We start from the raw sequence: 17,597 nt of genomic DNA on the forward strand, positions 1-17,597 counted from the left end.
ATTATCAATGTCCTTGAAAGGTGTAAGAATAATGTTCGGGAAAGAAAACTCTTCAGTTGTCAGAAATTTTATTAACATTTAACGTCTAAAAATAAACTAACTTTCCTCAGTCAATTTGTGAAAAACAGAGCTATAGCTGAAAAATTGTTGACGAACTATCGATAGAAATCGACAAAACCTAGGGTATCTTGTATATCACAATAATTTGTAAAGAATATCGTTAGCCAAGATTATGTATCCCAAGAAAAGTACCAATCTAAACAAGGCTAACACTTGAGAATTTTGGTATAAGGCTGATTCTTTGTGTTTAGAGGATTTAATCTCATTGCTAGGATAGATGGGAAAGTCATTGGTAAAACTACTATGAATTCGTCAGGTTACGAAAGAAAACTCGGCTAAAAAAGGTTGGTTGAGTAGACCAGCAATTCAAAGTTGGGGTTAATGATTTTAATCGTCACCCGATGGAGTTGCTAAAATCTAGATACAATCCTAAGGTTCAGTCTATTGTCTAAGTGAATAGGTTTAAGGTTCCCTAAGACAAAGTGTTTGGTTGGGTAAATTCCTAATCGGTAAGCTTTCGTAACTAAGTTTCCTCAGTGTCAAAGGAGTCGTTCGAAAAGGAGTAAGGAAAATTGATGTAGTACAAGAAAATGGATCGATGGTGTACTCAACTTCCCGCTTCAGTGGTATCTCAGGTAAAATTTTGAGAAATGACGCCAGAGATATACGTCCTCGAAACCTACCATACTACTTCATTTCACTACACCACATGCTAATAGGTCTTCACAGCTTTCTCGATACTCTTACAGCGGGAATTCAACTCGTGCTTTAGTTATAATGTTTGTTTGTGGAAGTGATCAAAAAAGTGATTGGTCGAAGAGGTTTTGGTTACATAAATGGGTAATATGGTTAACACAACTGTAAGTTTACAGTCCTCCTACAAGGCTTGTTCCTAAGTTTCCACGATTTTACTTTCTTCAGCTCAGGTTGTCACTGTTAATCAGTTTATCAGTCGCGCCGCTAATTAACACATTTATGATATTTTTGATAGTTTTGATATTGTTAGTTACCTTGAAACTGTGAACCGGCGTTCTGGCATGAAGGTATCACTTCCAGATACTAGTACCTGTGTCCGATATCAGAAATCATACCGCCTGAATACAAGTTGACAACTTCTGGATATCAGACAATATCATCAATTAATAGCGCCACAATAGGCTGATTACATATTAGAGCCTGCTCAAATGGATAGTTTCGGATGATTGGTAAGGAACTGGTTTTGTGAGGTGGTTCCTTTGATTCTAAGGAAAATACTTGCTACACAGGGATTTCTACTAACTGTAGGTATAACAAATCATACTCACAAGCCTATACTCATCGAAATGATGAGTACAACATCGAAAGGAAATCTGGGAACTAGTATTGGTTGAAATGTCCTAAGGCCGGAAAAAGGAATTTGCAAATAATCCACTTTAGAACGGACTTAAACGGAAGTCGATCTTCCTCCTGAAGATCTAGAATGATCACTAGTGCATTTGAAAAGATTAGTGTTATCGTGGATAAAAAGTGGTTGTCCCCCAGATGTTTTTTCGTCGAGTGCTACCACTTTAGCACCAGTTTGTCACTCAAGAAATTTCTAGAATCTCAACAAAAGTAAACTTTGTAGGAATTCTAATAGATGGTATACTAAAAGATACTGCCAAGGAATCAAAACTATTAATGGTTTCCTAACTCGAAAGGGTTGGTGAAGATGACGAGATAATAGTAGTGGGATTGATGAGTAAAGTCTTTGGTGGTACACAATTACCAACACAATAACCCTGCTTCAGGGCCACAAACTCGTCTCCGAATCAAGATTTTCCTTAGCAATAAGGTTCTTTGTATAAAGTCTAGAGGTGGTTGTCGAAACGTTCTTCCAAGCGTCGATAAGTCATCTAAAATGCCCAAAACTTAGGCAAAAGCTAACACGTTTTTCATATTCGATGCGGTGGCAAGATTCGACACTTAGGTTCAAGAACCAAGAATACTTACATCACGAGTGTGATGAGCGCAATACTGCCCAAACTTATGCTCTAATACCAAACTGACACACCCCGACCCAAAATATCCACCTAAACTCCGAATCGAGCTGTACTGGACGACACCAGAAATGTGATGAAGCCATAAAGTGTAGTGATCTGGAAAATGTGAATAAATTTAAACCTAAAAAGTGCCTAAATATAAGAGTGCGTTTGTGAGTAGGAATGAACTCATTTCACACTTAATGTCAGAGCATAAGTAAAGTACAGTAAAGTAGGATGAGAATTATATCATCAAAGGTAATCTCCAATACCAAGATTTGCTAAAAATCCTCGTCGACACAAAAGCTTAGCAACTAAAACCTGGAGGGGCGAAAAATAAGGGTGAGTGGGCATAAAAAATAAAGTTTTATAAAAATCATTTTGAAAACTTTATAAACCCTCGCAGTAAAACAAGTATATTTTCCAAAATATACATACTACGTATAGTATAAAAATACTTACCGTAGCCTGCAATATCTCAAGAATTCAGTACATCACAAAATGTGTAAATAGGCATATAACTACCAGTAATTACAATATTTCGCATGAATGAACATATCATATTGAGTGCTCATCGACATATGCTGACACATGAGTTCATGCAGAGGTATTATGACATGAACAAGATTGGGTGTAATAATGATTTACGCTTTAGTACTACAATCACATGAAGACTGGTTCTATGCGCATCACATATGAGTCCTAATTGCCTATAGCAATCTAGGACAAGACTGGCACCTACAATGGATCCAAAGTGAACATATGGTGCGATGTGAACATACACATGAAAGACTGACTCTGGCCCGAGCAAGTACTAACACCAGTGCAACAACGATGAGCAGATAACGTAAATAAAATTATATAGTGGTAAATTGATAATTCATGTCACCATAATACTATTCAAAGCCATAAATATAATTAAGGCATCAATAATAATGTGCATACCTGTTCATCCCGTAAGACGTAGCATAACTTCATAATTTCTATCAATGCGCTAAATCTTATAAACGTCACGCTAATTTAGGCGTATTGTAGAAAGCTCTTTATGAAATGTATAAATGGAAACTAACAATTATTTATACACTATATAAAAGTAAAGACCCACTCACAGTTACTTGTGATGTCATATCCATTCAAGCTAGGAAGCCGGAGTCTCCGATAGTAATTACACCTAAGCATAATATTGGGACCCATTAGTAAAACTCAACTAAAATGATTAAATTTGGGAAAACGGAGTGCAGATTTGGAATCAAAGCCTCGAAATACGCTCAGGAGGGTCCCCGACAAATTTTACAAAAAGTCAACGAAAAAGTCAATGGTCAATCTTAAAAGGTCAATAGAGTCGCCCCGGCGGTCAACTATATTAAAATTTTAAAATTTCACTAAATGGATGTTAAAAACGGACTTAGGGCGTCGAAATTAGCCTATGAAGGTTTCCGAGAACCTTTGAAAAAGTCAACTAATAGTCAATGGTTAACTTTAACAGAATATTCCATTCTCAGACCGAATATTCTGTTAAAGTTAACGAAATATTCCAAAAGAATATTCCCTTTAGATTTTGAAATGGGAATGGGCAGGATCCGGGTTAAAGGGTTTATAGGCCGAAGGCTTGGATTAGGTTTTGGGCCGGGTTTGGGCTTAAGGGCTTTTTTTTTTTTTTTTTTTTTTTGTATCAGGTCGGGTTGACCCGTTTTGAATCTCGGGTCATCGAACCCAGCGAAGAAGAACACTAGTATTTTGACCGGGAAACTTCCACGGCTCCGATTAACTTCAAATCTCAATCAATTTCAATGTTCTAAATATGTACTTGAAGCTAGGAATGTAAATGATTGGTTTATACCTAAGCCGAAACTCAGGAGTGGTGGAGAAGGCTAGAAAATGGGTTAGAACATCAGTACTTCACTCGCTGGAAAATTGGAAAACGCAGGACAGACACGAACAGGGTTAAAACCCTCAGTTTTCAACTTAAAAACCACTAAGGTATTTGGAAAAAGTCATTAAAAACTGAGATAAAATCCTAATCAAGTCATGCTCACCTCATCGTCCGGTTCCACGTTAACTCACCGGAGAGAATGGTGGTGGCTAGCCTCGGCCTAACCGTTGTTGAGCAGAAAAGAAGACAGAAGGTCTAGAGTGTGGTCTTAACTTCTAGTGTTCTCACAGATGATGGTAGTCTGGTGATGTAAGGGTATGGAGTTCGCCGAGGACGGTGAGGTGGTGCAGCTGTGTATCGATGTACAGCGAGGGAAATGACGAGAGATAAAGTTTGAGAGATGAGATTTGAGGTGTACGTGAGAGAGATGAGATGAGACACATTGCAGGTGGCCTGAGAACTCGGCGGAGTGGCGATAGCCATAAGTGGCGTGGTGGTGAAGCCCTCGATTTGTAGAGAAGAAGAAAGAGTTTTAGAGTTTAAAGTGAAATGAAGAAGAGAGAAAGTTTAAGTGAGAGAAAGTGGAAGTGAAAGAAATAAAGAGAGGGAGAGAGATAGTGACAAATGAGTGAAGGTCCAGGAAGATGGGAGACACGGAAAAGAGGGAGGAGTATGGGGTGTGGGCCCCATGTGGCTCACAAAATAAGCCACAAAATATCTCCCACATGAAATTATCAAATCGCCCTTCACGTTCGTAAGTCCGTAAAATCTCTATCGTAGCTCCAAATTCTATTATGCTTGCACCTACGCGTTCATAGTGACAAGCACTACAAGAATACACAAAAAGAATGTTTCATACATCTCACAATACGCTGGTCGATGAAAGTCAACATCCTAGCCTTTAAGGGCATTTTTGTCAATTCACTCTTTTTAAATTAATAAAGACGTAAAATTAGGGACGGGTTATCATATAAAATATCATCACAAAAATTCCTGAACTCTCTCTTTTCTCTCTGCTGCCGTACTCTCTTTCTCCCTTCAGTAAACTAGACCACACATGTTATCAAGCAAGCTTATGATGCTACGCTAAGGAACCGAAGATTATTCTGCTACAAACTTGTTTACAAGATTCATCATCGCAATTCAAGTAACTTTTAAAACACGTTCTAATGTCAATATCTTTTCAGTCTTGATTGCATGAACATTCACCATTGATCGTGAATTCTAGTTTTTGATTATAAAATTACATATTCTACATAAATTATTGTTTGCAATTATATTATTATATTTATGTTAATTGTAGTGACTTTAATATGACGGCATGGGTTCGAATTCTGTCAGTGGCTAATCTAACATTTAACTTACTAACACTATCGTTTCTCTCAAAACAAAAAAAAAAAAAACAAAAAAAAACAAAAAACAAAGAAAGAAAGAAAGAAAAAAGGGTTTTTCAAACCCTAAATCACGTGTGAGCCGCAGCATGAAGCAGCCGAGCCGTGCCGTCGAGTCGAGCCATTAGTGTTGAAAAACCCTTCTTCATCGTTTTCTGGTGAACCGACCACCACAGAAGACCTGCAGTCGTCTTTCCTGGTGAAATCTAGTCGTCCGAAATGACAATTTTGTCTTACCTGTTTATTTTAATGGATGTTATACGATACGACTCATTAACATATTAAGTATGTCAAGCAAACGACTGAACATGAAAGACACGACATGCCAGGTCTAGCCCCCCTTTTATCTCTCGCTTCACTCGATAGCTAAGCTCTGTTCTCTACCATTCCATGCTGCCGAAGCTCGAGGTCGTCCAAAAATGCTCATCATCGTGGTAAGATGTTTTTTCCTTTTTGGTGGTGTTCTCGGTTCTGTTTATGGATGAAATGGAATTTAGATTTTCCTTGTTTTTCTGCTGCTTTCCATTATATTTTTTGAGCTTATTTGCTTACAATTTCAGGAGTTTAATGTTAATAATATAATTTGGGGTCAAGGTTTTGTAATCCTAGACCTGAAGTTCTGTTCGAACTCCGACAGCCTGGTATCACTGGTATAAAAAACATCATGGTTAAAACAGTAGTTGGCCAAAAAAAAAAAAAAAAAAAGGCTTCGTGGACCTGTAGAAACCGGCTCATTTCAAGCACGGGTTAGTCCGGTTATGTTGTTAAAAAATTAGAATTAACCCCACCCCGTTTCATTTTCCGACAAATCCAGTCGGGTCCCTCCAATTTGGGGGCTGGCACGGCACTTATTGACCAGAAAAAGAACAACAAATTACTGTACTAACGAGAGGAAAACAAAAATACGCAGGCATCACAACATAAAACGTAATTACATACAGTTATATTTGCAGTAATTGCCAAAAATTCAAAAATAATCTTCTAAAATAAAATCTCAATTCAACTCCTCATACTGTTTAAAGTTTCAACCTTCAATCTAAAACCTAAACAAGAAATGCTTGCTCGAGACGAAAGGTAAATGCCGGAGGGCACTCTGCCACCTCTCAGTACCTCCTGGGGTAGCGATCCATGAATCTTCCCGAAGGGCACTCGTATGCCAAGTGTCCTCGTCCCCCACAGTTGTGACAGATCATCAAGGGGCCCATGCAATCCCTGCTCATGTGGCCAAGTTGCTGGCAGTTCCTACATACAACGTCACGGTAACTGCCTCCGCGTCCCCCCATTCCACCACCTACACCTCCTCCACCTCCCCGCTCTCCCAAAACATTGGCTCTGGGGCACTGTCTCGCCACATGCCCCGATACATTGCATAAGTTGCAGATGGGTTCGTTTGGGCAATCACGTGCCAGGTGACCCGTCTTCCTACAGTTGTTACATGCCTTATCATTTGTGCAGTCAGCTGCAATATGACCCTGCTTGTAGCAGTTGTTGCACAACCTCAAGTCCCCAGGTGGCATTGGGGGAGCTGTGCAGTCTCGGGCGCGATGTCCAGTCTTACTACAAGTGTGGCAGATGCCTTCATTTGGGCAGTTACCGGCCATGTGACCAGGTTCCCGGCAGTTCCAACATAGCGACTTTGTTGTACACTCTGAAGCAATGTGCCTAGTAGAATATTCGAATCACATAATTAGAAATGAAACCCACTTTCCATTTTTGAAATAAACAGCAAACAAAAAAATATCTGCAGGGCGCAGGTCCATGATTCCGTGAATAAGAAACTACGTAACCTTATAAAGTGGTCGCTCTGGTTATCTCAAAATGGTTATAACATCAGTTTAGTGACAGTACTGAATGGTGGCAATAGTGGTTTAATCATTGAAGACTCAGAGGAGAAGATGCTGTTATTACTAAGAACACAAACTGTTTTTTATTACGAAGGTGAAAATAAAATTTTAACAGAAAAAAAGAGATAGAAACATCAGTTTTAAATTATTGGAGTAACTCTGATGGAAATGGACTGCTCGGTAGATGAAGCAGTAACATTTGTCTTGCTGCAAAGCAGTTCAGGCATAGACAGAAGAGGGATGCAGTTCAGGTAATAGACAGAAGAGGGATGCACTTCAGGTATAGACAGAAGAGGGATGCACTTCAGGTAGAGACAGAAGAGGGATGTAGATGCGTTGAAAGAAAAATATACATACTCAGGACATGTATCCCTAGACTATAGTATTAACTAGCTAAATTCTAACGTCACATTGGATTTTAACTCTAGAAATTCTGGAACCTTAAAACCTTGAAACCCTCTCCCAAAAAGCAAAGGTCCAAAAAAAAAAAAAACAAAGACCGTATTTTGATAAATAGTTACCTTTAATAGTAAAATAGAAACACTGTAATGAACAATGGAGATAAAAAATAATCATGCAACATCATGACGTTATGAGGCAGAATAAGTTTCCGTACCCAGGAAGACCACAATTATGACAAATTGCAACATTGGGGCATTCTCTAGCAAAATGGCCTGGCCGTTTGCAGTTCTTGCACAGATTGTCTCGGCTGGCAAAAAATAAGGATGCATTTAGTTCTCAGCAGAATATAACAGAATTCCAAATTTCAAAACATAACTAGTTAAATGAAAGTCGCTTATTAAATTAACTCCATGATTTTGACTTATCATCAAGAAGAATCAGAGCCACAACCACAGAAAGAAACATTCAAACCCAAAAAATTCAAAAACGAGAGTATGCACTTTGAAGGTTTCAAAATTTTCTAACAAATTGCAAAAAAAGTGAAGGAGTTGCCACATGTACTGAGCTAAATTTATCTGACAAAACAAAAAGTACAATGTATACAACCTTTGTGCACCACTGGCAGTCCGTCTACAAGCAAAATGACTTACACTGAAGTGTGTCATTAATCAATCAATATGATTTGGCACTTGTATTTGACAACTTACAAAGCTCCAAATAATGTACAACAAAGCAAAGAAAATTATTATCCAGAGGCAAAATTATCATATATCAACTTCATAAGGTCTTCACAGGCATATTCAAGTAGAGGTCTCACTCAACAAATATGGTTAATCGTAACATTCGAGACCATCTCCAATGAAGACATGTTGGAAGATTACTTTCTCCTTACCCCAAATATATAAAGACGAGAAGAAAAGAAAAATAGTCAAAGGCCATAAAACCTGAAACCCTGACGTCCTCCATCTCTCCTGTAAGGTGCATCACGGTAGGAAAAACGATCAGAACGGATCTTCCGATCTGAAGGGCTCCTGCTCCTGCTCCGGCTCCTGCTGTCTGAACTCATGTTAATTAATTCTTATTAAGACCTAGTTTCACTGATTGAATGATAAACACCACCACAACCAACACCAAACAGCCGTTGCCTCCTCCCTGTCCACATCACAACCACATCCACATTACAACCACACCCAAGATCTTATCCATGAGTCAAAACCAAACCAACTACTTTCCCTTCATAATAGAAAACACCAAATCCCAACAAAGTACAGAAAATTATTTACTGCAACACTCAGAACCCAGATACTAAATCCCTGGTTCCTCAACCACATCCTTCAAAAGAAAGTCATGCATCCTTAGCTAATAATCAAGCATTCCCATCAAACATCAAACTACATCAACAGTCAGACATTCCCTAAACTCCAACTTCTTGAGACCATCTAAACAGAATGATCATCAACAGTCAGACATTCCCTAAACTTCAAGGCCTTTCGAAGAGAAGCACAAGGAAAATCAGCAAGCTGGCAACATATTTCCACTGAAAAAATCTGCAGCCATTACTATTCTAACCCTTTTCTAATCAGAAGCCATCATCTAGATTTTATTACATGTAGAAATCAAGAGAGCTTAAAAGTTCTATGAAAAATTCCCCTTTCAAACAAAACAACATTTAGCATTGGGGGTTTAGAATCTCCCCGGAAGAACAAATTTTCTTTGTAAAACATAGATATGTACAAAAATAACGTAAGCATTACTTATCCGCATGATCCTAAATATACAATCAATATATGATAGTGCACACTTAAGCTATCTTGTATTCGAGAAGAAAAGTTCTGTGTTCAAACTACTTGTAAGTTGTAACTTCCTCTCTCATCCACCAGCCATAAAAGCCTTCATTTTTGAAAAAAATACCTTCTGCAAATTACAACCCAAGATACTGTTTGAATTTCTTCAACTCCATACTCCCACCCTTGTATCAAACTTACGGTGGCCCTCACTTAGAAACTTCTGAATAAATGAAACGACACAAACAAGTTCCCAATGCTTGCTAAAATAATTTAGTTAGGGTCATTGTTCATAAAATTTTCCATAACCTAGCCCGGCTCTCGGCCAAATCATCTATTGTTTGGTTCCACCAATTCCCTCTTTCCGAGCATGCATATTCAATTGACACTCTCACACAATTACAATTACGTGTAACATCAACAATATATCGTCTGAGCGATTCAAAATGAAAGAGAAAAATTACAGCAGAAGAAAATCCAACTCAAATTAAACATTTAACCAAAGTAATTTAAATTAATTCGATTCAACGAATACATACACAGCGAGATTAGCCCTAACCCTAGAAATGGTAAACAAGGGAAAGTGCAATGAAGGAGAAGAAGGAACCTGAGCCAAAGAGTTACACAGACGGTGGCGCTACTGTGACTTGTGTGGCAGCAACGAAGTGAAGATATTTGCGGAGAGCGATAGAGAGAGAGAGCGCGATTCGTAGACGGAAAGCCGCAGAGCTTCGATTGTGATTTGGGATTGTTGGTTGGGGCTCGACTGGATTTTATGTGATTTTGCCTCCAAGCCCATTCTCAAGTGTTGGGCTAAAGTCACTCTCCTTGGGCCTTATTACCCATATATGTTTCGGCCTGGCCACTCTCTCACTTTGGGTTTCCTTTTTCTTTCTTTTTTTAATATTTATTTTTAATTCCTTTTTTCCTAGAATATTCTGGAAAATTTTGGAAAGAACATAAGTGCCAGTTTGGTAAATCAACTTAAATTTTATTTTTAAAATTCAAAACAAGTGTTGAGACCAAAATTTCATTTTCCTCAGTGCTTCTTAGCTTTGAAAGCTACGAGAATTGGACGGCCTAGATCACTTGTCGTCAGTCAAAGGATTGGCATAAATAATGATGTTGGAAACATCAGATACCGGAATGACATGAAGCTGGGAGTGACCCAAAGAACAAAATAGGTGGTTCACTCCACGTGGTTTTCCACATGCTTACTAAAAAATGATGGATTAACTAGTCAATAAAACTAGTCAAATAGTATAGATTCGTCAGTTAAGCAAATACAAGTTCAACGAATAAACTTAGTTCATTATAAGTTAACATAGTCAATAACAATACAGTTTTTATCTCATGATAATGCAGTACAAACTTGAGCACAAATATATATCAATTAATGGATCATATAACGCATGAAATATGATAATAAACTAGATATGTCGACAAATTTAACTAGAAAGAATGCAAGAAGTTTTGACCGGAAAAAGTCACCTCTAGGTTTAAAAACCAAGGACTCCACAGAGTCCAATCCACTAGAGCAAATAAGATTCATACAAGGTACCACATCAAGCTCATTTCCTAAATCTAATCTATGAAACAATTTTACCGTTGTGCAACCTTATTTTGCATGAGATGGAGATATCTTCAGTCTTCACAAGAGGGCAGCTCCATTCCTTGAGCTCATCTTTTTGTGGCACCGAGACCAACACGTTCAATGTATTGTGGTGTGTAGATGATGATGATATGTATTGTGGATTTAAATGACAAGTCAATTTCTCCAGTAAAAAGATTGAAGGAAGAAATTAACAAGAATACAAAAATTAGTTCTAAGTGAAGATTTGAAACTTAAAGTTAGACCATGAAAACAAAAAAAACCTATTTCTCAATGATTAGAAGTATAGTGCATGAAATACGATTTGACGGCTAGGTTACATAAATAAGGAAGAAAGGAGCTCAAGAGCTTTGAATGCACTCTATTTCTCAACAATATAATTTGGACAAGCAAATGCAAAATGGAGCCTAGTTGGGGTTTAAAACAAAAAGAAGTTGTTTGTTTTCAGCCAACAAGGACAAGGAGACTTGTCAAGCCAAAAAATGATATGGGCAAATCAAGGGCTAGAAGCTTGCTTTCTGCAAAAATGTGTCTGCCAGCCCATTTGGATAGTCTTAATTTGTGTGCCCAACTTGCGTGAAAGAAGCGAGCAAAACTAACGAGATAACTAATCTAGTTAGAATGTAACAAGAATTTAGACATGAATGCATATGCATGAAAAAACCTTTGGAGGGATGAGCCATACCCTTCAGCAAGCATTTTCAACAACATCAGCCCTTAATTATAGCATATTTTAAAAACTAATTGGAGCATGTGTGATACAATTTACAATATTGACAAGCAAAGCCAAAACACTTAAGTCTAGAGTTTACAAGATTTTTTTTAAAAAATAAATCCCACATCTTTAAGACTGGGTTATAGTTATGTAGTTTTGAGTTTAGAAGTTTTACAAGAGCTGATCGAGATTTAGAAACTCAAACTCAGAAATTTCGATGAACAGGTAGATTTGATATATGTGGTTCGATATATGAGATTTGGGATCTAAGCTTTACATTTGGTTGTGGTATGAGATTTAGAGATTGGAGATCTGATATATGTGATTGGTTGTGGTATGAGATTTACAATTGGAAAAGTCGTGAAAGTAGAGTGTCATACTACTTGCTAATGGCGAGAAAAGGGTGGGCTCAGTGATTGGTCGATTGGAGGTAATGACAAAGCTAAAATTACGAACTGCATGAGTTAAATTTTATCAGGTTATGAGAAAGTAACCGGTTGGGAAACGCAATTGCAGACTAAAAATCGACATTATTTGTGAGTAAATATTTTGTGGGGATATATCTAATAATGTGATTGATTACCCTCTTTGTATTGTTAATTTATATTTTATTAAATTGATTGTAAAACTTATCTTCAAGCTTACCTTATTATGATCGTTCATAGGGCGGTTGTAGAGTCACTAAGTGAAGTTCTTCGTTTCTTTCGGAAGTGCTGACTTACAGTGAATTAGAGATGACTAAGTGAGATATGGAATATGTCCACGACAACAATATATTGTAAGAATATTTTACTATTCTAAAGTGGTCCACATGGTACAGTCCATGTAACATATATTTTTATTTCTAAACAATCTTGTGGGCCAAATTATGAGAAATTGTTCCCTATCGTATTACTGTGATGGATGATAATTGATTATGGGCTTCAAAGGAAATAGGTCCTCTCTCTGCCTTTCTATATAAATTGCATAGACCCATCTAAGGATGGGCAATGATTATGGCAGCCGGGTAATCGTGATTATTTACCTATAATCGTTTATACTCATACCCGCATAATCGTTTACCTGTTGGTAATTGCTTAAAGGGTTATACATATACCCATAACCGTTTGTAAATGGTTAACCATATCCCGTGACCGTAGACCCATTTAATCGTAACCGTATACCCGTTTATCCATTTTTTAACGGGTTTTTATCACAAATGGTCCTTGAGATTGATCAAACTCATCATTTTGGTCTCTCACTTTTAAAATCAATCAATGTCGTCCTTGACATTCACTACTCCACATCAATTTGGTCATTCCATTAAGATTTCATCAACTATTATATTAGTTTGTATGTGGTACCCACTAATCCAATGAAATAGTGACACGTGGATCACAAAATAAGGGTTTTATTGCAAATGGTTTCTAACATCAATCCAACTCCTCCTTTTAGTTCCTGAGTTTCAAAAGTTGATAAATTTGGTCAATGACTTTTACTACCGCAAATCAATTTAGTCATTCCGTTAAAATTTCATCGATATTTTTCGTTTATGTGTTGATGTGGTCCCACTAGTCCAATCATATTGCTTCATGTGGATGAATTATAAGAAACTTTTTTTTTTTTAAAGTTAACCACCAGACGAGTATTCCGCTCTGACATTTTTCTCGCATCCCACAACCCCAATTGGAAAAAAAAATCAATCTAAATTGGATAAAATCAAATCCAAATTCAATTCAAATTTGATAGGATTACAATCAACCAGAGAGAATGAGGAATGAGTTCAAGAGGCCAAGTAGTTTAATGGTATCATGGTGCCTTCCTTTTATTTGTGAACATACCCTGACAAAGATGACAATGACTTTTTTTCCTTTTAATTTTAGTTTTTAGTTTCTTATTTTACTTTTAATTAGTTTTAAATCTTAAAAAAAAAAAAAAAAAAAAAAGAGTTTCTTATAGTTTATCCACGTGGTGCCATATGAATGGATTAGTGGGACAAAAAATATTGACAAAACTTTAACGGAAAGATTAAATTGATGTGCGGCATTGAAATCAGGGACCAAATTTATCGATTTTTGAAACTCAGGGACCAAACTGAGAAGTTGGATCAATGTCAAGGACCATTTGCGATAAAAACCCTTATTTTTTGTAGTCCACTTGTCACCATTTTATTGCATTTGTGGGTCCCATATACAAACTAACAGAATAGTTGATGAAATCTTAACGGAAAGATCAAATTGATGTGCGGTAGTGAATGTCAGAGACGACATTGATTGATTTTGAAAGTGAGGGATCAAAATGATGAATTTAATCAATCTCAGGGACCATTTGTCATAAAAACCCTTTTTTAACCCATTTACCCATTTTTTCTCCTATTTACATGTTTTTTGTTTTTTGAACCATAACCTTATACAACTCCAATAATTGAAGTAATAATTTATGAACTATTGTAGGCCTATTTGATTGAACTAATCTAAGGGATTAGAGAGAGAGAGAGGGGGCCGGCAGTAGCAAAAGGGAAGAGAGAGATTTAATTGTGAGGTGTGTGTTGTATCACCCTATTGTGCTTTTATTTATGGTATTAGGATAGGTAAAAACCTTACCCTTTTAGGATTACAACTCTTAATAGGTAATCAACTCCTAATATGAATATAAGAGATATTCCTAGATCTACTAGGATTTACACAATTACATTCCTATTTAAAAGATGATTGCAACACAAACAATATTTTTAATTGTTATCAATCAAGGTAATATAATATCTTTGCTAAGAATTGATTTGTTACTAATAAAATACCTCTCATTACTTGAGCAAGCATATTGGAAAGAAAATTAATGTATTTTCGACATATTTTTCTTCTATACCTAAGCAAGTCTTCAATTATAACATCCATATGAGTACAAAATAAAGCTTCTAAAAGCTTAAGGCACTCATTATCTTAGATTGAGGATATTATAATCAATATGCATCAGCACTGGATGTTATAAGCACCTGGATGTCATAATTGAAATGGATGTTATAATCAATATGAAATTTCTATAGAAAGTGGGTGTTGTGATTTAGCTTAGGTTTTTTGTTTTGCTTTTTTGTTTTTTTAATTTTTTATATATATTAAAATAAACGGGTACCCATTTATAACAACGGTTAATACGCATAGTCATCCATTTAAATTTCACGAGTAAAGGTTATACCCATAACCATTTAATTATCTAAACGGTTACCCATAACCGTAACTGTAAAATTTAAATAGACAGGTAACCGCGTTACCCATAACCTATGAGTATTTGTCCATCCCTAAACCCATCTAATATGCACGTGCAAATAGAGGCAAGAGAGAGAACAACTATTTCCTTAGCTGTTGACTGAAACCAATTGGTATCTCATAGCGTTTGCCATCATGAATCCAAGTACACTTGGTTATTTATTGTATTTCCGCATTTAATGCATTATATAAAAATCATGAAGTTCGATGATCATGGCTTATTTAATTTATATTTTACATGTGGTATTAGGGCCACGGTTAAGAACTTTCATGGTTTTCCTATCAGTTTTGATGAATGATAATTGAATCAGCTTGAATGGAGAATGGGGTTTTCGTTTTGAAATAAATTACGATCCACTTTGCGATTTTGAAATAACCTAATTGTATAATTCATGACTGAAACTTATGAACTGCCAATGAATTTTTTATATATTGTAAATTGCCTGATCAAGGATGTGGGATTTTATTATATTGAAGCCGAAATTTCTTCTGTTTCATAATTTTTGGTTTGCCTCTTTGTATGAATTAATATTGGCATTTTTAGCCACTGCAATTTGGAATCTTTATGATGGCTTTCAATTTTTTGTAGTTATTTATTTAAATAAGATCATTTAATTTGTAATTCGTATTATGAAATTGTTTGTTAGTTGCCAAAGTGGCCAAACTAGAAAGATCACATAGATTCGAATTAAATGATGATTATCAGTTACTCATGGTATGATGATGCATATGAACGAATAAAACCTTATTAGGGTTTGTACATGAGTAATATGATTTTCATTAGTCATAAGTTCTTAAGGGTCACCCAAAGGTGAGAATTTGTATATTTTTCGTTTTTTTGTATTTGTTTGGATATCCAAAGAAAAAGAAACTAGTCTAGTTAGAGATGTACAAATTATCAATAAGGTATTATCCATCGATGATTATTTGTATTTTTTTAGTATCTACCCTGCCCAAAGGAGAATACGATAATGCAGTTAATGTTTTTACACGTGCTTCTTAGTACGCAAAACACTAATATTTTGAGCACTTTTGGATTGCAGTGTCAGTGCTTGTTTCTCTTCATTCGCTTGCTTCATCTATTCCCTCACTCAATGGAACAAATTTCTCATATTGGAGTTAACAAGTTCAGTTTCACGTTGGTGTCCTGAACCTTGATTTAGCACTGCGAACTGATAAACCTGATGTTCTTACGGATACAAGCAACACTGAGGAAAAATCTCTCTATAATGCCTGGGAGAGATCGAATAGATTGTGCATGCTATTTCTGTGAATGACTATAGCGAGCAACATAAAGACTAACCTTTCTTAGGCTGAAACTGCTAACAAGTCTCTTGCTGGAACATTCTTGGCTGAGCTTACCGCTAAGAAATTTGATGGTATATGAAGCATGCATGACCATCTTGAAATAACTGATACCTATTTCGTCACTGAAGAGACTGTTCATATCTTTAACGACTATTTCTAAATAACTATTTCGTCATTAAAGGTTTATTATGAGAAAAACTTGAAAGAGAAAACAAAAGCAGCTAATATGGATACCTAGCCATGAGGCTTTGAAAAAGAAAAAAAAATAGTAAAACTTTTTTGTGTTTAATTTATTACGTAGCTCGTAACTTTTATTTTAGTTAATTTTCTTTTAGTTTTAGTGACAGGGTTAATTTGGTTTTGCACCCTTTTTTCTGTTGACAATGGGGCATAAGCCCAAAAGAAAAGGAAGATTACATAAAAATATCACAGGCTATGAGACCCAACTATATCTGCAACTGGTAATCGATGACAAGAAGGAAGAACTTGCTTAAAAAATGCTAAACCCAAATTGCATGACAAACCTAAACTAGCCAAATCATCAGCAACAAAAAAAATTTCATGATAGATATGATAAATTTCATAAGACCAACTTTGATGCATAAATGCACGACAATTCAGTACTAAATTTTCTAGAGGGTGATTATCTACTTTTGCATTTGAAATCAATTGAACTGCAAGAGTAGAATCCGATTCTACCATTATTTTTTAAATTCTATTATTCCATGCATGTTGCAATCCATTATAAACATCCCAAACTTCAGCATATAGAATCTCACCTCAACCAAGATTAACACAAGAACCAGAAATCCTTGCACTCGACGAGTTTCTAGGAACATTGCCAGCATCAATGAAATTGGCCTCTCCCTTTTAATTGACAAAGAAAATTTTGTTAATAGGTAGTTTAGATATAAATTAAAAATACTATGGGCTGGTTTGGTATTGCTGTGCTTTGAAAAAAAGTTGCTTCTGCTGTGCTGTGAGAATAAGCAGCTGTGAAATAAAGCAGCAGAGTGTTTGGTAAACTTTTTTGTAAAAGTGCTTTTAAAAAAAAAAAAAAGCAGTACTAGAGTGTTTGGTAAACTTTTATGTAAAACAGATGTGAAAAAAAGCTGGTTTTTCAAAGCTGGGTTTGGGCTGGTTTGGTATTGCTGTGCTTTGAAAAAAAGTTGCTTCTGCTGTGCTGTGAGAATAAGCAGCTGTGAAATAAAGCAGCAGAGTGTTTGGTAAACTTTTTTGTAAAAGTGCTTTTAAAAAAAAAAAAAAAAGCAGTACTAGAGTGTTTGGTAAACTTTTATATAAAACAGATGTGAAAAAAAGCCGATTTTTCAAAGCTGAGTTTTGCAGCTTCTTGTTTTTGGCTTTT

The 17,597-nt window shown here is 36.2% G+C and overlaps 1 protein-coding gene across 6 annotated transcripts; it reads right to left on the reverse strand.

Annotated features, from left to right (window-relative positions):
- Nucleotides 1-6,216: 6,216 nt before the first annotated feature.
- Nucleotides 6,217-10,127, reverse strand: LOC137725791 (uncharacterized). 6 transcript variants are annotated; one of them, XM_068464580.2, is made up of 4 exons: nt 9,979-10,127; nt 8,515-8,722; nt 7,785-7,877; nt 6,217-6,986 (listed from the first exon to the last, which is right to left on the reverse strand). In XM_068464580.2, the coding sequence occupies exons 2-4, from the start codon at nt 8,634-8,636 to the stop codon at nt 6,428-6,430; spliced, it is 774 nt and encodes a 257-aa protein (XP_068320681.2). In that variant the 5' UTR covers nt 8,637-8,722; nt 9,979-10,127; the 3' UTR covers nt 6,217-6,427. The 6 variants fall into 6 exon arrangements, with proteins under 6 accessions (XP_068320681.2, XP_068320680.2, XP_088550998.1 ...); XM_068464579.2 differs by having other exon boundaries at nt 9,962-10,118; XM_088694872.1 differs by having other exon boundaries at nt 9,968-10,107.
- Between the last annotated feature and the right edge of the window lie 7,470 nt (nt 10,128-17,597).

This window comes from Pyrus communis, chromosome 5, assembly GCF_041283825.1.
Source record: "Pyrus communis isolate YQ-2024b chromosome 5, ASM4128382v1, whole genome shotgun sequence".
NCBI classification, from domain to species: domain Eukaryota; kingdom Viridiplantae; phylum Streptophyta; class Magnoliopsida; order Rosales; family Rosaceae; genus Pyrus; species Pyrus communis.